The 18,539-nt window shown below is 34.9% G+C and overlaps 2 protein-coding genes across 2 annotated transcripts; both read right to left on the bottom strand.

Annotated features, from left to right (window-relative positions):
- Nucleotides 1-724: 724 nt before the first annotated feature.
- Nucleotides 725-2,626, bottom strand: LOC111919926 (uncharacterized). Its single transcript, XM_023915476.3, has 3 exons — nucleotides 2,456-2,626; nucleotides 1,785-1,998; nucleotides 725-1,680 (listed from the first exon to the last, which is right to left on the bottom strand). Exons 1-3 carry the CDS (start codon nucleotides 2,484-2,486, stop codon nucleotides 864-866), a joined length of 1,062 nt encoding a protein of 353 aa, XP_023771244.1. The 5' UTR covers nucleotides 2,487-2,626; the 3' UTR covers nucleotides 725-863.
- Nucleotides 2,627-11,953: 9,327 nt separating this feature from the next.
- LOC111919915 (uncharacterized) lies at nucleotides 11,954-15,610 on the bottom strand. The gene is made up of 4 exons (XM_023915467.3): nucleotides 14,131-15,610; nucleotides 13,583-14,049; nucleotides 12,573-13,502; nucleotides 11,954-12,497 (listed from the first exon to the last, which is right to left on the bottom strand). The coding sequence occupies exons 1-3, from the start codon at nucleotides 15,235-15,237 to the stop codon at nucleotides 12,725-12,727; spliced, it is 2,352 nt and encodes a 783-aa protein (XP_023771235.2). The 5' UTR covers nucleotides 15,238-15,610; the 3' UTR covers nucleotides 11,954-12,497; nucleotides 12,573-12,724.
- Between the last annotated feature and the right edge of the window lie 2,929 nt (nucleotides 15,611-18,539).

Below are 18,539 nucleotides of genomic sequence, written 5' to 3'. Positions count from 1 at the left end.
ATGCTAAATAAAGTTTCGCAAAGCAATACATCTCAAATATGTTAACACATAAACAAACAAAAAAAATATATGACACTTTATTCATACTTGTTGGATTCTTGTTTTATGCTACTCCTTTCTGTAATTACACTATTGAACTCTTTAGAGATAAACTCTCATCCTTAATAACTCCTTAAACATCTTATCATTAACTGTGCTTCACTTTCAACCATAACTTGGAAGCTTTTGAAGAATATCCATGTTTCCCTTTTGTCATATAGAAAATGCATCCATGTCTTTACTTGGATTCTAACACGAATTTGTTGAAATTGGTTCTTAAACTATGTGCTCAATCAAAAATGATTCTATTTTAACAGTAAGCAAGAATGCTCTTTATATAGATCTTAAAACAAACTGATATCAAAACCAAAGAAAAATTCAAAGCTGACTTATCAGCGAAACTGTCCTCAAGAAACTCAGATCTGATAAGAAGATTCTACTGAAACAACAGATCTTAAAGATTAATTAAACAACAACAAGCCACGGATAATTATATGTTTGAGTCAGAGATACATACATTGTTTTCTCCTCATGAATCAGAGGCCCTTTTGACAGTGATTCCATTCTGGACACTTTTGGTGCATTTTTTGGTTCTTCAAAAACCTGAAGCTTTGCTTTCACTGCACATATAATAAGCTTGTAGCAATTAAAAATATAGGGCATAGTTTGATTAGTTTCTAGCCAATAAAAACAACATAGCTTTCTTTAAAATTATCCAATCTTTGAGAACCATGAAATTTGCAGTATTAGTGTACACATCATGGATCATGGATCATGTCCTTCTAACATATGCTGATTCAACTCGGTTAATATAAATGAAGATCTCAATCACGATTCTTGCCCTTACTATAAACTCTCTGTAGCTTTTTACTAACAGAAGCTCGGAATCCACCTTCCTTTTTTGGTGATGCATCAGATTCTTTCTTTGACTGAATACTATCAACAATGGCTTCAATCTCTTCTTTAGCCCTATGAAAGATGCTAGGGCCTTTGAATTCACTGATTGGGGTGTTCACATCAATCTCATCTCCCCTTCCATGAGTCTCTTTATGATGAGACATTGGTGACTTGTCTTTATTTGTTTCTCCTTGCACTTTCACATTATCTATCTTAAGTTTACTCATTTTAGCTCTTAATCCACCTTCCTTTCTGGGTGATGCGGATTCTTTCTTTGTGTTTATAGTGTCAACAATGGCTTCAAACTCTTCTTTGGCTCGATGAAAGATGCTAGGACCTTTGAACTCACTGATTGGTGTGTTCACATCAATGTCTTCACCTCTCCCATGAGTTTCTTTATGATGTGGTGACTTCTCTTTACTTGTTTCTGCTTCTCCTTTTAGGTTTTCTACTTTGACTTTACTAAGTTTAACTTGAAAGCTACCTTCCTTCTTTGGTGATGCAGCCTCACGTTCAGATTCTTTCTTTGTATTCATAGTGTCAACAATGGCTTCAATCTCTTCTTTAGCCCTGTGAAAGATGCTAGGGCCTTTGAATTCACTGATTGGGGTGTTCACATCAATCTCCTCTCCCCTTCCATGTGTCTCTTTATGATGTGGTGACTTCTCTTTATATGTTCCTGTTTGTACTCGTAGGTTTTCTATCTTTAGTTTACTGGGAGTGCCTGTGAATGTGGTGTCACCCCTGAAATGATATGATCATGAATCGGTTATAGGCTCCAGAAAAGTAATCCAGACATGGGTTTTGATAGATGATATATGGAAAACAATGTACTGCTGACAACATACCCTTGGATGCTTGAAGGTGAATCTTGATTTTTATCTCTAGAATGAATCGATACAGTTATGGCTTCAAATTCCTCTTTTACTCTTTCAAACACATTTGGACCTTTCACATCATTAATTGGAGTATTGGCATCAATATCATCACGTAATCCATGAGTTTCCTTGTTTTGTGTTTGGTGTTTCTCGGTTTGCACTAGAGGCTCCGTTTCTTTTTTACCTAATGTCAATTCAAGCAGTATCGTAAGCATACATGATTCTAATCATAAATCTATGGTATACGCCTATATGTTTGCATAAACAAGAATTTGTAATCATAAGATTGGTCATCAGGCAATCCGGCCCCAACGAACATGAAATTTCTAGCTCCAAAACATCAATCGACAGAAATTTGAAAACCCCTTGTTTTATTTACTTGTTGGAATTCGTTGTCGATTCTAATTATCGCATCGCATTTCAACAAACACTTGGCGTGCTCCAAAGAATAACTTTGGCAAGACGCTTAAAAACAATTCGGATCGTCCTATCAACAATCTAAGAACTATGCAAGAAATAACAATATCCATCGGATGGAAATGAATCGGTGGGTGTTCTTGTGATATTGAATAAACATGAAAACAAATAAACAATTGAGGGAACAAATATGAACAAACGACAGAAAGCAGAGAGACGAGTACCTGGAGATTGATCAGGGTTCGATTTATCCATTGGAGATTTGGAACTTGCCTAGAAGAAAATTATCCGAGTATTCGATTTAGGGATTGCAGAGATTGGATTGGGGACTTCTAACAATCTTTTGCCTAATCAGGCCAAACAAAAGTTCATTATCGCCCAAAGAGAAATCGAACAAGTCTTCCTTATTATACCAAAAACGAGAGCCACGTGGCGTCAACATGCTCTCTTGCTTTTGAAAAAAAAAAAAATTAAACCTCAATCTCAATTCAATTCTGTTTAAAGTGATATGAAAATATTGCAATTGCAGTTTTAACATAAAAGTTGCGATATCAATTTTTTCATTTCTGTTTAAACAGTTTAGCCTAAGATTTTGAGTTATTATAATATCAATTAACTTGGATATTATAAGAATCGTTGATTCCAATCACTTTTCATTCAAAATATGTGATTTTGACATTTTATGTCCTTGGGTCACAAAATTCAATTTGGGATAATTAAGAAATGCAATTTTGAAAATCATCCATTTCCAAAATCAAAACACAAAAATATACATTGTTTTGTGTTCTGTAGAGATAGCGAGAACAAAATATATTGTTTGTGTATATTAGTTCAAACTCTTTTTCTAAATCAGAAAAATGTCTTTATACTAAAGAAAAAAGATGTTATGGCGGTTGCCTCTATATTTGGCGCCAAAACCGGTAGTTATTAAACATAACTAATGCTTACATCATCAAGATGTCAACGAGAGAGTTTTGGCGGGAAATTGCATGAAGCCGATGTAAAATCCGTTTAGGTTTCAAGGCGTTGCCCCTAAACCTCGCCAAGTGGTTGCAACCCCTTAGAACCCTGCACCCAGGGGTACTGCCCCCGGACCCCTGTATTTTCGAGTTCATAATTATCACACCAAGTATCCACCTCTGCACTTTCAAGCTCGGTTAGTAAATGAAGTTTAGTTTGTCTCACTATTAAAAATAATTACATTAAAATATGTTGATAGCACTAAAATCACAGATATTTAATTTATTCCTCTACACTGTGATAACATGCCTTTTATGATGAAAACTACAAAATATATATATATATATATATATATATATATATATATATATATATATATATATATATATATATATATATTTAATTTTAATAAAACGCTATTTTGTCACATATGAGATATGTGTCACACATACGTCCGTTGGAGCCCGATCAACATGTAAAACACTTTCATACATTTCCGTTGCCTTATAAAATCTGTTTGCAAACACATAAACATCTTAAACATTTTTCATGTGAAAGCCCACAATAATGAGATCTCATAATTGTTATTAACGGCAAGTTTAAGCAATATTTTTTACAGAAAAATGACTTTGTTTGAGAGATGTATACACAATATGTGCGGCAAAAACAAAAATATCGAAGCACTTTTTTGTTTTTACCACACATACACAACTATACGCACGAACAAAGTGACACTCACACACACAACCACAAATACATATATAGTTCTAACATTGTATTTTAAAAGAGTAATTATAGCAAAACATAATTTATAGTGGGACTATGAATGATTATAAAGAATAATGTATATTGGTTTGTGAAAATGAATATTTAAAAGAAACAATATGTATATGTTTTCACAATCTACAAAAATATAAACAAATATATAAAAAACCAGAAAACAAATTTTAACAATAAAAAATCAAAATAAGGATATACTTAAAAAAACAAATATGTAAAGATAATAAAATAGTAAGTTCAAAAAAAATAGTTTTGTAAAAAACGAATTCATAAAAATACAATTGTAAAAATAGATGTAAAAGAAATTGAAAAAGTTGTTTATCAAAACACACAAAGTTTTAGAAAATATATTAAAGGAAAGTTGAAATTTTTATAAAGAAAAAATTAGAAAAGATGTCAAAATGAAAAATATGAAAGTTGGGTGGGGCTGCCATGGGTATGAATCCTAAAATAATGGTAAAAGTGTGAACTATTTTTGTAAATTTCTGCACAAGTCTATGATTGCACATGTAACATCCCAAAAATACTAAGTATTTTTTTTAAATCAACTAAAACCGTCAATCATTCGTTTAAAATCTCATTATATATGATAATGTATAAAATAATTATCAAAGTACAATTCATATTATCAAAGGCGGAACACTAGTGGATGCGATGCAATCATGTTGAACTCTTTCTCTTAGAACCAGAAGTACCTGAAAAACATTTTAAACATAAATTGTAAGCACAAAACTTAGTGAATTTCCCAAAATACTACATATCATACATACATTGTCATGGACTACCCCATGGTCTTGCATACAAGTGTCATGGGCTACCCCCGTGGTCTTTTCCCTAGAATGTCATAAGCTACCCTAAGATCTTACAACCAAGTGTCATGGGCTACCTCAATGGTTTTTCCTTAAAATGTGTCATACCCCCAAACCGGATGGCGGAAATGTCCGAGATGGAATGAGAATTACAATATCACAATAATTGTATACATTGAAACACAAGTACATAAAACAACTATCATATCATATGATTATTTCAGTTACATGACCCAAATGTTACTTAGTATCAAAATACATTACAAGATTTGCATGTTATCAAATATAGTAGTTTCCGTAATGATATTTGGTGTCTTGTCTTCAAAAGTAGCTCCACTAATCCGAGCTTAATTGTTTCCTGAGATTATATGTCGTTTTAAAGTCAACATAAAGTTTGTGAGTTTATAAGGTTTAGTTGTAGAAAAATCTGAGATTTTTTCGTAGATGAAAAATCGTATCTCCGTCTTGTAAAAATTTTTGTATTTGTACGCCTTCAACGTAAAAGAAGAATGTATGTATTATAAAAAAAACATTTATAAATTAAAAGTTCCCATAACTTCTAAGCTTATAAAAAGAAGTGTGAATCGTCATGTGATTTTATTATCCAAAAATCAAGTGTATAAGTAAATAACCATACTAATAAATGTTGTGTATAAGTAATTAACCATACTTATAAATGTTATGTATAAGTAAATAACCATACTTATAAATGTTATGTATAAGTAAATAACCATACTTATAAATGTGTTTTGCACTGGAATTTCACTATTCGATGTTATAGTGAGCCCTTATAATCGAGTTATAGACTGTAATGTTGCCCGCCACGATGCTTCTTCGGACTTCGTGAAAATGTTAAGACAATTGTTACCCTTGACCCGTCGATCATGGTTATAGCTAACAACCATAGGTGGGGGTTGTCAGTCTCATATAGATTTATACAAAATTCTCCCGCTCATTTAAAATTTAACGATTATAACTTATAAGGCAGAGACTTAGGGGCTGTTTGTTTTTTGTGTGAAGATCTGCGCAACCACTTTTGTCTGCGCCGCGCAGACAACGCGCAGACATATGCCCTCGTAGATTGTTTGTTTTTTGGAAGTGCGCAGATCAGAAAACGTCTGCGCAAGGTCTTCCTGGCGCAGACATGGGCCACTGTCTTCAAAGGTCTTCAGACCTCATTTTAACCTAAACCAAAAAAAACATGGGCCACCATGCAGTTTCTTTTTTTCTTTCTTTTTTTTGTTAAAAATGTATTTTCAATGTTTATGATGTGAAATTAAGTTTAAAAAATCAATTTATTTTAACATCTCGCTGACGTTAAAAACAAACAGTCTTTTTATTGCAGACTGCAGACATTTGGTCTACCTCTTCTGCCGCAGAGGCTTGCAGATGTGGTCCGCAGACTGCAGACATTTTGACTTCAAAAAAACAAACAGCACCTTAGCGTAATGGTTGAAGAAATTGTTGGGTAACATATGCATCAAATACACTCTATAACTAGGCAGCGGAATAATCGAAACAACAAAACGATTTACCTAAGTGTACATGCACCCTATGGATCTATGGCTTCATACTATTACTTCTACCCTAGGAAAACCGAAAATATAGGAAGAATACTAACCTCTTTAACTACCAATGATCTTCGAGCTTGACTCCTTGTGTGTGCCACCTTGTTTGGACGATGAGGATCTAAACTAGAATCCCTATCTTGGTTCACACCCAATGAACTCAAAAGAGTAGAAACAAATATAAACTAGGAGGGATGAACTCACGAAAAGTTCTTCCACAATGAGGGAGAAAGAAGGTGGCGAATACTCAAGCCAGAAAAATGAGCAAGCAGGAATGAATCCCTAAGGCCCTATTTATAGCCTTGGATACCTCCTAGGGTTTTATCCTTCCACCCATGTGGGATGGGATATGCTATGAACGAAATTCCCTTTATCCAAAGGGAATTTTCGTCCAACCCCCTTTCTTCTAGGGTTCTGGAATGTTCCCTGATCAATCAACTATTGATTAATTCACGTTCAACCCTTTTATTATTTAAACTGTTAATTAATTCCCAAATTGTTTTCCAATTATTTTCTAATTAATTATTAAACCATAATAATTAATAAACTAATTACTCCTATTATATATTCTACTCAATTTTGAGTCTTGAGGGCAACACAAAAGGACCCTGCTATTATTAGAAATATCACCAACTAGTTAATGATCTTGGACACACTTCCAACAGAAATGTCTCACATAACCCGTCGAAAGTATGTTATTCTAGGTTGTAAATGAAATCAAAGCTTTCCAATGTTCAAAGTATTATTCTACATGTATGGTGGTTACCGAGTGTGTAATAATATTACCCAATGAACTCACCAGCATATACAAACATTTACATTGCTCAATTACAAACATGTTCATCAAACTTATACAAACATTGACACTAAATACTTATGAACTCACCAGCTTAAATGTTGATCTACGCTTTCAAAATAACTTGTATTCTCAGGTCACCAGTAGACAGGTACCGATGACCAGGTTTTGAGAAGACGGAGCATCTTCAAGACTCGTCTTTTATTTTGAATATTTATTTTTGGTGTCTTATTACTATTAAAGAACACACTTGTATGGAATTATACTATTAATGCAATGGACGATGTTGTTGCTTATTTACTACTTTGCATTGTTATGATAATGTAGATGACGTCCTCCGCCCTAGAACGTTTCCGCTGTTCTTGGTTTTGGGGTGTGACACTGATGCTACAAAGGCTCCTCTCACCGAACATATCGAAAACCAACCCTAATTAACAATTAGGGTAATAACCCATAACCAAAGGTCTATTTCATATTCTCTCTTACTAAAGGTAAAAGACCATTTTACCTTTCTAAGGCTAAACCCATCTAATCATGGCCCAAGGCCCAAACTAATTTATTTCTACTTTTGGGAGTACGACATGCATACTCATTGACTACGCCCCACGTACTGAGTTTATGTAGAAGAGAAAACGGGGCAAAACTCATTACGCACTGCGTACTCCAGGGTTACTCCCCACATATTGATGCTAATATCGACTTTTAAGCTCTTAATACCTAAAGACTAAACGTCCAACTCGTAGATCTTGATCTTGGAAAGGTATTAACTGATAAATTCGTCAACTTTAAGCTTTTGCACGGCTTAATAGAACCCAAAACCAAACCCTAGGTCCATAACACTCTTTAATAACCTCAAACTCTTGCACGAGGGAGAAATAACAACAAAGACTTCATTTTTATGACACATGATCCTCATAAACAACATAAAATGACCAACTTGAGCTCTAGAGTAGCTTTTACTCACAAGAAACAAAACCATGGGACCAAAAGCTTGCAAATCAAGGCTAAAACTTCGATCTAATCATATAACCATAAATGTGAGAGCTTTATACCTACATAAGCTTGCAAAGGCGATGAAAGTTCTTAATATTCAAGCTTCAAGACCACTAATCCTCAATGATGTACCTCTCTTTCTTCCACAAGGCATCAAGAACACTCTAAGGTCCAAAACAAGCTCTCGAGGTCTAGGGTTTCGAAATGAAAGAAGGAGGAAATGGAGGTTGGTGATAAAGGAGGCCTCAAGGGACTTAATGTATTCAAATATGGGCTCAACCCTAAAATTTAGGGTTTTAAGGTCAGCGTAAGTACGCCTTGCATACTCAAGGATGCCCACGTCATCCTTTAATGATGTACGCCATACGTACACATAACGTATGCCCTGCGTAAAATTCAAAATCCCCATTTTCACTTCAACTTTAAATAGCCATAACTCATTTGGTTCAACTCCATTTTTTGCGTTCTTTAGTTCAACGGTATAAGATGTTGCATTCTCTCCTTAAGGTTGAGGGTTCAAATCTCGTCGGAGACATATGTGAATTTAAGAGTAGTTTAAGATTAAATTAGTTTGTCGTTCAAAAAAAAAAAAAAAAAAAAAAAAAAAAAAAAAAAAAAAAAAAAAAAAAACTGTCGGGCCATTCATTTCAATTGTGAACTTAAATATTTCTAAACTGAAAATGTTATGGATTTAAAAGTTTCTTATGAAAATATAAAATTTAATGTGAATTTAAAATTTATACAAGAGTTATACATACGACTTATACATCACATAGCATCACTCCATGGACCATGCCCAAAGTCTTCATTAATAGTAGTATTTTTAATATTTTTTGGCTAATTTGAAAATATCGAAATTTATTTGAAAGATATGTATTTTAAATTTATTTTTTAAAATTTATTTATTTATTTATTGTAAACTTTGATAGACTATTTGTATATATTATTTTATAACATACTATAACATATTTATATATCCACATCTTATTAATTGTATCATATTTGTGCTTAATTTTTCAAATTACTAATCATGAGTAATTAAGATAAGAATAAATTACACGAATGGTCCCTGTGGTTTAGCGTATTTTGCGAGTTTGGTCCCTAACTTTGTTTTTAAACTCGGACGGTCCCTAAGATCTATTTTTATTGCGCGTTTGGTCCCTCTCAAACTTAAAAAAGACTATATTACCCTTTTTATTTCATTTTTTTTATTGTTTATGGTTTATTTATTTATTTAAAAAATATTTAACGATCAAGATCCCATTTTCTTTTATTCTTCACCTTTATCACCTACCTCTCTTTCCCTTTCTACCCATTTTCTCCCTCATCGGCAGTAGAAGGATGAACGGGGTAGAATGTCCAGATCATACCCGCCGCCTCCTTCTCACTTTCCACCGTCGTTGTTCCAAACTCTCATCGAGCCATTAATACTCGCCAACAATCGAAACTCTCTCATCGGCGTGAGTTTTGAGAATCCGATCATAGAAGACTGAAAGGATCTAACTGGAGCAATTGATTCAATTCAGATCCCCTTACTTTTAATTTCTTTCTCATTTTCCAGATCTGACTGGAACAATTGAGCATGCTTATACATATTCATTCCATCTCTGCTTCTTTTTGCATAATGTTAGCAATTCTGCAAGCATAAAAAAAAGTCAAATGTTCAATAGGAGTAATCATCATCTTGAATAAACAATAGATTATATTTATACCTCTCTCTAAGGTCTCGAACAGCATCAAGAACTCCCATCAGTTGTTTTACCTTCACATTTTCATGGCTTTTCTCAATTTCAAGAATAGAGCTTGAGAATTTCACAACTGTCATGAGCTCAGCTTCAGTTTTGTTCAGATGTTGATCAATACGATCCAACAAATCTCCATACGAAGTCAACTCAGTCAAACTACTGATCAGGTCTCTATCACTATCAAGATATTCCAAAGATTCTTGAAGTTTGGTGGGAATATTATAGGTTTTATCTTGCAGTTCTTGATCATCACTAGAATTCAGCAAATCATTTTCAGAAGGTGGAGACACATCCCTAACTGGAGGGGAAGGGGTAATCGGTACGGTGGGTGGGCAGTTTACCAGGTATGGATGGGTTCGTCGGAATTTGGTAGGAAAGGGTTCGACGGATTTTTGGTGGGGAAGAGTTCGCCGGACATTTGGTGGAGAAGGTTCGTCGGACTTTTGGTGGGGAAGGGAGTGTTCACCAGAAAAATTCGGAGGGTGGTGGACCCATCTATAGTTATTTATAAATATGTTTTTTAATAATAAATAAAAATAAAAGTAACATAAATATATAATCAAATAATATAAAATCAAAAAGAAATTATTAAGGGCAATATAGTCTTTTTTTAGTTTTGAGAGGGACCAAACGCACAACAAAAATGGATCTTAGGGATCATCCGAGTTAAAAAGAAAAATTAGGGACCAAACATGCAAATTAACCCAAACCACAAGTACCTTTCGTGTAATTTACTCTTATGACAATAAGTTGTTATAGGGAAATCTTCAAAAAAGTCCCAAACTTTTGTCCCAACATTTTTTTTTTGAACAAAAAAACCCAGGAAACCGGGTAAATTGAACATTTCGGCCCTATTTTACCGGTGACCTTCATTTAGCCGGTTAAATTGGCTTATGTGGCAAGGACTTGCTGAGGTGGTTGGTGAGTCATTTAATGGCCTTGTATTAAACTCTAAATATAGTGGAAAACTTCATTCGTGCCCTAGCAGACAACGATTGAAGCAGGAGCAGTGGAGGACCAAGACAAATGTCTTCTTCGTCTTCTTCATCTTCAATGAATCGTCTCAGAAAGAGGTGCTACTGTGGTGATCCTGTAGGAAGATGGACTTCATGGACTCCATTAAACCCAGGAAGAAGGTTTATAGGATGCCCAAATTACCAGAATGGACTCAAAGATTGCAAGTACTTTCGTTGGGTGGATCCTCCTCTACCAAGTCAGTGGTATGCAGATCTGTTATTAGTATTACACAACAATGTCGATTTGGAGAACCATCGAATATTTGGGGAGTTTGGGCAAGAACAACCAGCTGGGAACTTTTTTGGAGACGTTGTGGAACAACCAATGGCACAACAACCAATTGCACAACAAGCAGTGGAAGGAGGAAGATGGAAATCATTGCTTTATGTCTCTGTGGTTTTTTTGTGTTTTTGTTGGTTATGTTGATGGATTGGTAGGATAGAAAGTTGTTTTAATGTATTTTGGTTGTGTTTGTTTTGGTTATGACTAAGGGTTGTTAGTTTACTATGAATGTAGTATCTTGTTACTCATATGATTATGAATGAAGTATCTAGTTTATGTATGAACTTTAAATGTATTGATTGTAATCAATGAATGGAATCAAAGTATGACTGTAATAAGTTAATAATGGACTTCATACACAAACGAATCAATACATAATGGAGTCAATCATGCATGACCGGAATCATGCATAACTAGATATGGCTTTCAACCTTGACAGGTATGGCTTTCAAGAATGGATGGCCACATTCGTGGGAAGATTTTGAAGGTTTAGTGTCTGAAATGACAATTTTACCCTTACATCAATTTTAACATAAGAGGATTATGGAGGCAATTAAAAGAAGGGGAAAATAAAATAGAACATGTAGTAATATTAACCAAAGCCAGAACAAGTTTAACATAAGAGGACCGGAATCAAGCATGACCGGAATCATGCATAACTAGTATCCATATAAGCAAACATTGTAAGCACAAGTAATGTATGCATGACTGGAATCTATAAAACAAGGAATCAATATAACCAAAGGGAACATAAACATTGTTAATCATAGAACATGTAGTAATATTAACCAAAGCCAAACAAGTTGTATGGCAAGTTGTGTAAATGCCCAAAAACATGATCAAGGGGCCCAAAGCCTATAGTTTATATGGATGTAAACAAAAGGGGCTATCAACAAAAAGGGCTATCAACAAAAGGGGCTATCAACATTTTCCCAAACCCAAAAGTTTTATACATGTTCTTAACAAAAGTAGGGATCAGAAACACCCTAATCTAGACCAAGGGGGTTGGATGAACTCATCCCCTTTCCATTCTTGACAACTACCACCTTTTGCAACTGGATCTCTGTTATCCTTTCCGAAGGCTTCCTCCTCCTGACTTGATTCACTTTGCTCCTCTTTGTAGTCCTCTTTCTGACTTGATTCAATTGTTGTGTGCTAGGTATTTCTCTTTCTCCATCCATCCTTTCCTCATTCGTCATTACCTCACCCATCCCTGGCTCATCTATGCCATCCTCCCCATTCATCCTTTCCTCATCTCCAAGTACATGATTTGTAGGGAGTTCTTCAACTGTTATTTGGCTAGCAATTCCAACATCCTGTAACAAGCATAACAAAAAGACCAATTAGCAAGATTTAACATCACAAAATGAATAATGAGAAAGAAAGCATACTTGTGACATAGCAACATCCACATCTTCAATTTGTTGTACTTCTGCTTCACTCACTCCAAGACCTTCAATTTCTTGTAATTCTGCTTCAGTGAGTCCAAGACAGTCCATGATCTCTTCTGTAGTGTATAAAGATTTCCTTAGGTTGTCAATTGTTAAGCTAAGTTCTTGTAAATCTGGACTTGCATCATTTTCACTCTCAACATTTGGAATGGCAACATCTTCAGGCTCACATTTAGGAAACTCAGAAGTACCCTTCCCATATTCTGTTTGGACTCCTTCACTCTCAACATTTGGAATGGCACCACCTCTATTGCCTCTTCCACTAGAGCCCTACCACCACCTCTACTCCTTCCTCCACCAACCCTTCCACCAGCCCTTCCACCACCTCTAGATCCTATTTTAGTTCCTGACCAATTAACCAAATCAGGTTCCAACCTAGGCCTGCCCATTTTTTTCTTTGGTTGAGGTTCTGGAACCACTGTAGGATTCTTGCATGATGTTTTATTGTGTCCCCTTTGTAGACAATTTTTACACTGGACAGTTCTACCCTTGCTTGACACTTGAGAGTACTTGTCTTGATTTTCTGAAACATGTCTTCTTCTTTTAACACTAGGCCTTCCTGGCATCCTCCTTTCAATGGGTGGAAGGGGCTTAGTGTAGCTTGTTTCTTCCCATAAGATACTTCCATTAACTGGGTGTATATTCTGATCATAAGTTGCCTTGTAATTATTCTTGCTGAACCAACTACTTATAAAGTTAACTGGATCTTGATTGGTGTACAATATTGCCACTTGTGCATGCACACAAGGTATTCCTGAAAGTTCCCATAATCTACAAGCACATATTTTTTCCTTCAAGTTAACTCCATAGTTCTGAAACCCATTCCTTACTTCATATTCATTCACTCCACTTGGAACTGCATGCCAACTTCTGCAAACATATAAGATAGAACATAAGATGCAAACACATAAGATAGAACATGTAAAAACAAAACAATTGAGAATACTTACTTAATGTCTTCTCCAAATTCTTCCATCTTTGTTACCGCGGAAGGACAAACTTCACCAACCCAGTTTTCAGCTTCTTGTTTCAGATTGAAAGCCCTTTCCATCATGTAAAGCCTAATCTCTTCAAGCATAGTCAGCAAAGGTTTCTTTCTTGCGTCTACAATGATTGCATTGAAACACTCAGCAATCCCATTCTCTACAGCCTCACAAGCCAAGCCAGTAGAGAAATAAGCTCTGCACCATGAAGTTGGTTCCCTTGCCATGAGATGATCATAAGCAGCAGAACTTATTGCCCTAATTCTTTCCATATTAAACTTGAAATCTCCTTCTGTGGTAGATTTTGCAGCTGCCCAAAACATGTTTCTGAACTGCACTCCACTATAAACTTTTCTGAAATTGGCATAGATATGCCTTGCACATTGCCTGTGCTCAACATATGGTAGAATATCCTTACTAGCTTCAACAAGACCCTATAACATGAAAAAAAAAAGTTAATTAGCAACACCATACATTATTGTAAATAATGAAAAATAAAGAGATAGTTACTTTACCTTGTGTTGGTCACTGATTACACACACACCCTTTCCACCCTGCAATCCAAGATCATCATTAACCAAATCCAGGAACCATTTCCAGTTGTTCTTGTTCTCTACATCAACAACTGCCCAAGCTATAGGATACACCTGATTATTGGCATCCCTACCTATTGCAGTTAACAATTCACCCTTACACTGTCCCTTCAAAAAAGAACCATCCAATCCTATTACCCTACGACATGCCCTTTTCCACCCCTCTCTTATTGCTTTAAAGCAAATGTAGAATCTATGAAATGTTGTGGTATTATCAGGGTTTACATTAACTGTAATCCTAACTGTGCTGTCTGGATTGGACCTCAGTAGCTCATGCCCATAATCCCAAACTCTTGCGTAGTGGCCATTCAAATTTCCATGAATTAATGACAGTGCCCTCATCCTTGATCTATAACACTTTGACCATGAAATTTTGCAATGAAATTTACTTTGTATAATTACCTGCATCTCTTTGCATTTTAAATTAGGTTTCCTAATCAACTCCTTCACAAATTTCCTAGCTAACCAGGTAGGATCCATAAGCCTTGAATTGTTAAAATTCCTAACACATTTATGAATGTCTATCATCTTTTTGACTTGGAAAGACCTTTCAGTAGTCATCCAAGAAGCCCTAACCACAAATGGACACTTCTCTGGATCACTTCCACATATTGCCACTAGTCTAACACTATCGCATTTTTTGAAACGGATTTGAAAACCCTTACTAACAGCATAGTTCTTCAAACACAGTTTCAGTTCATGTGGGGATTCATACCTTTCACCAAGCATTGGTCTCATTTTGTTCCATTTCACCTTTGGATTGTGGGTGGAATACTCAAATTCCTCATCACTACCTTCCTCGTTACTACCTTCCAGATAATCTTCATCTGATTCTTCTTTAGTGATTCCAGTTTGAGTATCGTTTCCAGTTTGAGCATCATTTTCAGTTTGAGCATCATCTACTGCCTCGTAATCGTCTTCTTCACATAGAATATTGAGAAATTCGTCTTTGCATCGGGAAGCTTGTTTCTTTTTGAAGTACGCATCCAGCTCCACATCTATTGTATCAAAATCATGGATGTCATCCATGATTTCAACTGCACGGGGGTAAAAAAACCCTAGTTTAATGAGGGGAGGTAGAAAGTGAAACGAGAGAGGTAAGTTGTACTGTGTATGTATGTGTGTAAATGAGATCGATTAAACCCACGTAAACAAGTCCTTGCCACATAAGCCAATTTAACCGGCTAAATGAAGGTCACCGGTAAAATAGGGCCGAAATGTTCAATTTACCCGGTTCCCTGGGTTTTTTTGTTCAAAAAAAAAATGTTGGGACAAAAGTGTAACTTTTCCCAAAAGTTTGGGACTTTTTTGTGAAATTCCCTTGTTTAAAAGGGGATAATTCTTCATGCAATCGGTAAAAAGCCCATCCGGTTCGTCTTGATATCAACCGTTTCTTGAGTCATTTCAACGGATACCAACTATAAAAGCATCATCCTCGCTCGTTCTCACGCTTATTTCTTGATTAGCGAATTCATGGCGGATCAATCTTTGGCTATCCTTCAAAAGAAGGTCCATCATCGAGACCCACAGTCGAATGCCTTAATGGGGTCATCGAACTTCTTCGTTGATGACGGGAACAAATCGGGTTCCTCTGGAAATCGCGACTCGTTTGAACTGAAGAGCATGGATTCAACTCGAATTCGTAGTGCAGATATTATTGATACAAATCAAGAACACAAGAAAAGGTGTTTCGAGAAATTGGTGGTACGTACAGAACGGATGACGAAAGAAAACGTAGAAGATGTCAAATGTTCACTGAAGGTTGAAGTCATTGATGATACGGCTCTAATCGAGGCCACTGCTGCTGTTTCTGGGTTCAAGAATTCTTATGGGAAAGAAACTGATGTGGGTATCGGACATAATCCAGGAAATCTTGGTGGTTCGAAGAATCCAAAGCAAGAAAATGATGGCAAGAAGAAAAGGAACAAAGTATCCAAGAAAGGGAAGGGGTGTTCGATGAAATGCGTGAAAGAGAAAAAGTTGAATAATACTCAAGTGGTTGAAGATCAAAGCGCAAAGCATAAGAAGATTCGAGATGGAAAGGGTCCAAATGGGTTTAGAAAAACGTACCCCAAAGTGAAACTTGTTTACCGAAAGAAGGATTCCATTGGTCCAAACTCGATAGCCGCTGATGTTCAAGAACATCTGGTTTCTGAAACTGAAAGTGAACCCGAAAGGATCATTGACGGGTCCTTCCAAGAACCCGCGTCAAATTTGAAGGCGTCAGATGAAAATGAAGAAGAATCCACCATCGAACCGGTAGAAACTGAACCCGTAATCGACAATGATGATGGGTTGCAATCAAACCCTAAAAAGAACGAAGAAGAAGAAGAAGATAAAAATGTCTGTGAAACTGCAACTGCAAGTGTAGAATCAAAGAAAATGGCGTACACAAGGGAGGAAATGGAGGCACTAAGATTTGCCAATGAAGATGAACAGAAGAAGAAATGGTCGAAGATTTATGATGGGTTTTCACCTTCTGTTGCAAAAGAGTACATCAGTCTTCTTTCTGACATGAACAAACAGCAAACACAAAGGTATAATCGTGTTGCAAATTGTGGTTCTACTTTTAATCGTCATGCTATTCTTAGTATGCCTCCTGTTTTACCTTTGGGTTCATCATCAAGTTACAAAAAGATGGCGCCAATTGTTCATACAGGTTTCAGGGTAAATTTCCCCTGAAACTACCTTGGTTTGGATTTTGATGATGCCATGCTTGTTAGTTGTGTTACATTTGTAAATGCAGGAAAATAGGTAAGTTTCTTGTATGCTATTTTCATTTGTCTAGATGTTCATGTTCTTCAGAAAGAATGTAAATCAGTAGTTAGAAGAAGGTAGATCTGGTAAGAAATCTGTGCATCTTGTAGAAAGAATTTGTCTGAATAAAATCACTACTTGTAGATTGTCATCATTTGATCCAATTCTGATAATTTTTCTTGAAATCTTCCGTTTTTATAAATGCATGTTGACTAGAGGTATCAATTTTGATTCATTTATTTTAGAATGGATTTGTGCTCAATTTTATCTTCAACCAGTCAAATGGGCCAAATTTAAAAATTAGCAAATTGCATAGAATAACAATGTATTTTGCTATTCCTATTATCGATTAGGAAATATAGGTATGATGTTATTATGATTCAGAATTATAAAATATGTTGTTATTGTGTGTGAAGAAAATGTATTCACATTGATGTTTGAGTAACATATTGCTATTATCGATCAGAAAAATTGTAAGTGTGTTGCTATAAATAATGGGTAAATAAATGCAAGTATGTTTGCTATTATGGGTAAAGGTTAAAATACATACCTATATTTGTAAAAATATGTAAAGTATGCTCTGTTATTTCTTGTAACTTCATTTGTTAAAATAATTTCTTATTATAAAATATAATGAAATCACTAGGAAAAAAAAACGGCCAATATATTTATTTTCGTTCATAACATGATGTTATCTCAAATTCAACAAAATAGCAACTTGATAAGTATACACTTGGGCCTTATTAATATAGAAATACACATGGGCCATCTGTAGTTTAGAGGAACTTAGTAAATAGTTGGGCCTGGCTAACCTAATTGGTAATTCGCCTATATGTCCTATATGTCCAGTCCATACCTGCTGGTTTCTATTATTTTTAAATATAGTCTCAATATTATATTTATGTACTTTTTTTTGTAGAAGCAAATATAAATGCAAAAGATTTTCTTAATAAGTTTAAGGTTTTTTTAATTGTAAAAACACTTTTAACAATTAGTAATATGGTTGTAAACGACTTAGATGTTCACAAAACTATTCGTAAACTATTCCGTGGGAAGCTTGTTTATATTAGTTTTTTAATAAATCAACGAATAAACAAGATTTTGTTTTTTATTTAGTTTATTTAACGAACATGTACAACTGTCTTGTTTGTTTACTTTTGTTTATGTTCGGTTATTATATTACAATATATAAAATATTATACAACCTGTGAGAGTGAAAATGAATCTTATGGGATGGTTTAAGTTTGCAACTTTGAAATTTAGTAAGAATATACAATCAAAATATAAGAATTGTTTATGATAAATTTCGGCCAAATTCTATAAAAACCACCATAGTTTTGATTTTTTTTTTAAGTTTAACCATCGAAAAGATTTTTTTTTCTAGTTTAACCACTCTTTTTTTTCCATTAGTGAGTTCAAATAACAAACATAAAATTATATTTTTTTTGTTGAATGATGGTTTTGTTAAAAAGAAGTTCAAACTATCTATGGTTAAGTCGAAAATAATTTTTTTTTCAAGTAGTTATATCAAACAATATTCAAACTCTCATAGTTTTTATAGAATACACAAATTT

Source organism: Lactuca sativa, chromosome 8, assembly GCF_002870075.4.
Source record: "Lactuca sativa cultivar Salinas chromosome 8, Lsat_Salinas_v11, whole genome shotgun sequence".
Lineage (NCBI taxonomy): Eukaryota > Viridiplantae > Streptophyta > Magnoliopsida > Asterales > Asteraceae > Lactuca > Lactuca sativa.
This window is presented reverse-complemented; position numbering and strand designations above follow the sequence as displayed.

What these genes read in the sequence shown, in the direction of transcription:
- LOC111919915 (XM_023915467.3), bottom strand. Translation starts at nt 15,237, where the DNA reads ATGGATGACATCCATGATTTTGATACAATAGATGTGGAGCTGGATGCG. An exon ending in TAATCAGTGACCAACACAAG is followed by an intron (nt 14,050 to 14,130) that starts GTAAAGTAACTA and finishes TTCATGTTATAG; the next exon opens with GGTCTTGTTGAAGCTAGTAA. An exon ending in GAATTTGGAGAAGACATTAA is followed by an intron (nt 13,503 to 13,582) that starts GTAAGTATTCTC and finishes ATATGTTTGCAG; the next exon opens with AAGTTGGCATGCAGTTCCAA.
- LOC111919926 (XM_023915476.3), bottom strand. Translation starts at nt 2,486, where the DNA reads ATGGATAAATCGAACCCTGATCAATCTCCAG. An exon ending in GAACCCTGATCAATCTCCAG is followed by an intron (nt 1,999 to 2,455) that starts GTACTCGTCTCT and finishes AATTGACATTAG; the next exon opens with GTAAAAAAGAAACGGAGCCT. An exon ending in TCACCTTCAAGCATCCAAGG is followed by an intron (nt 1,681 to 1,784) that starts GTATGTTGTCAG and finishes ATATCATTTCAG; the next exon opens with GGGTGACACCACATTCACAG.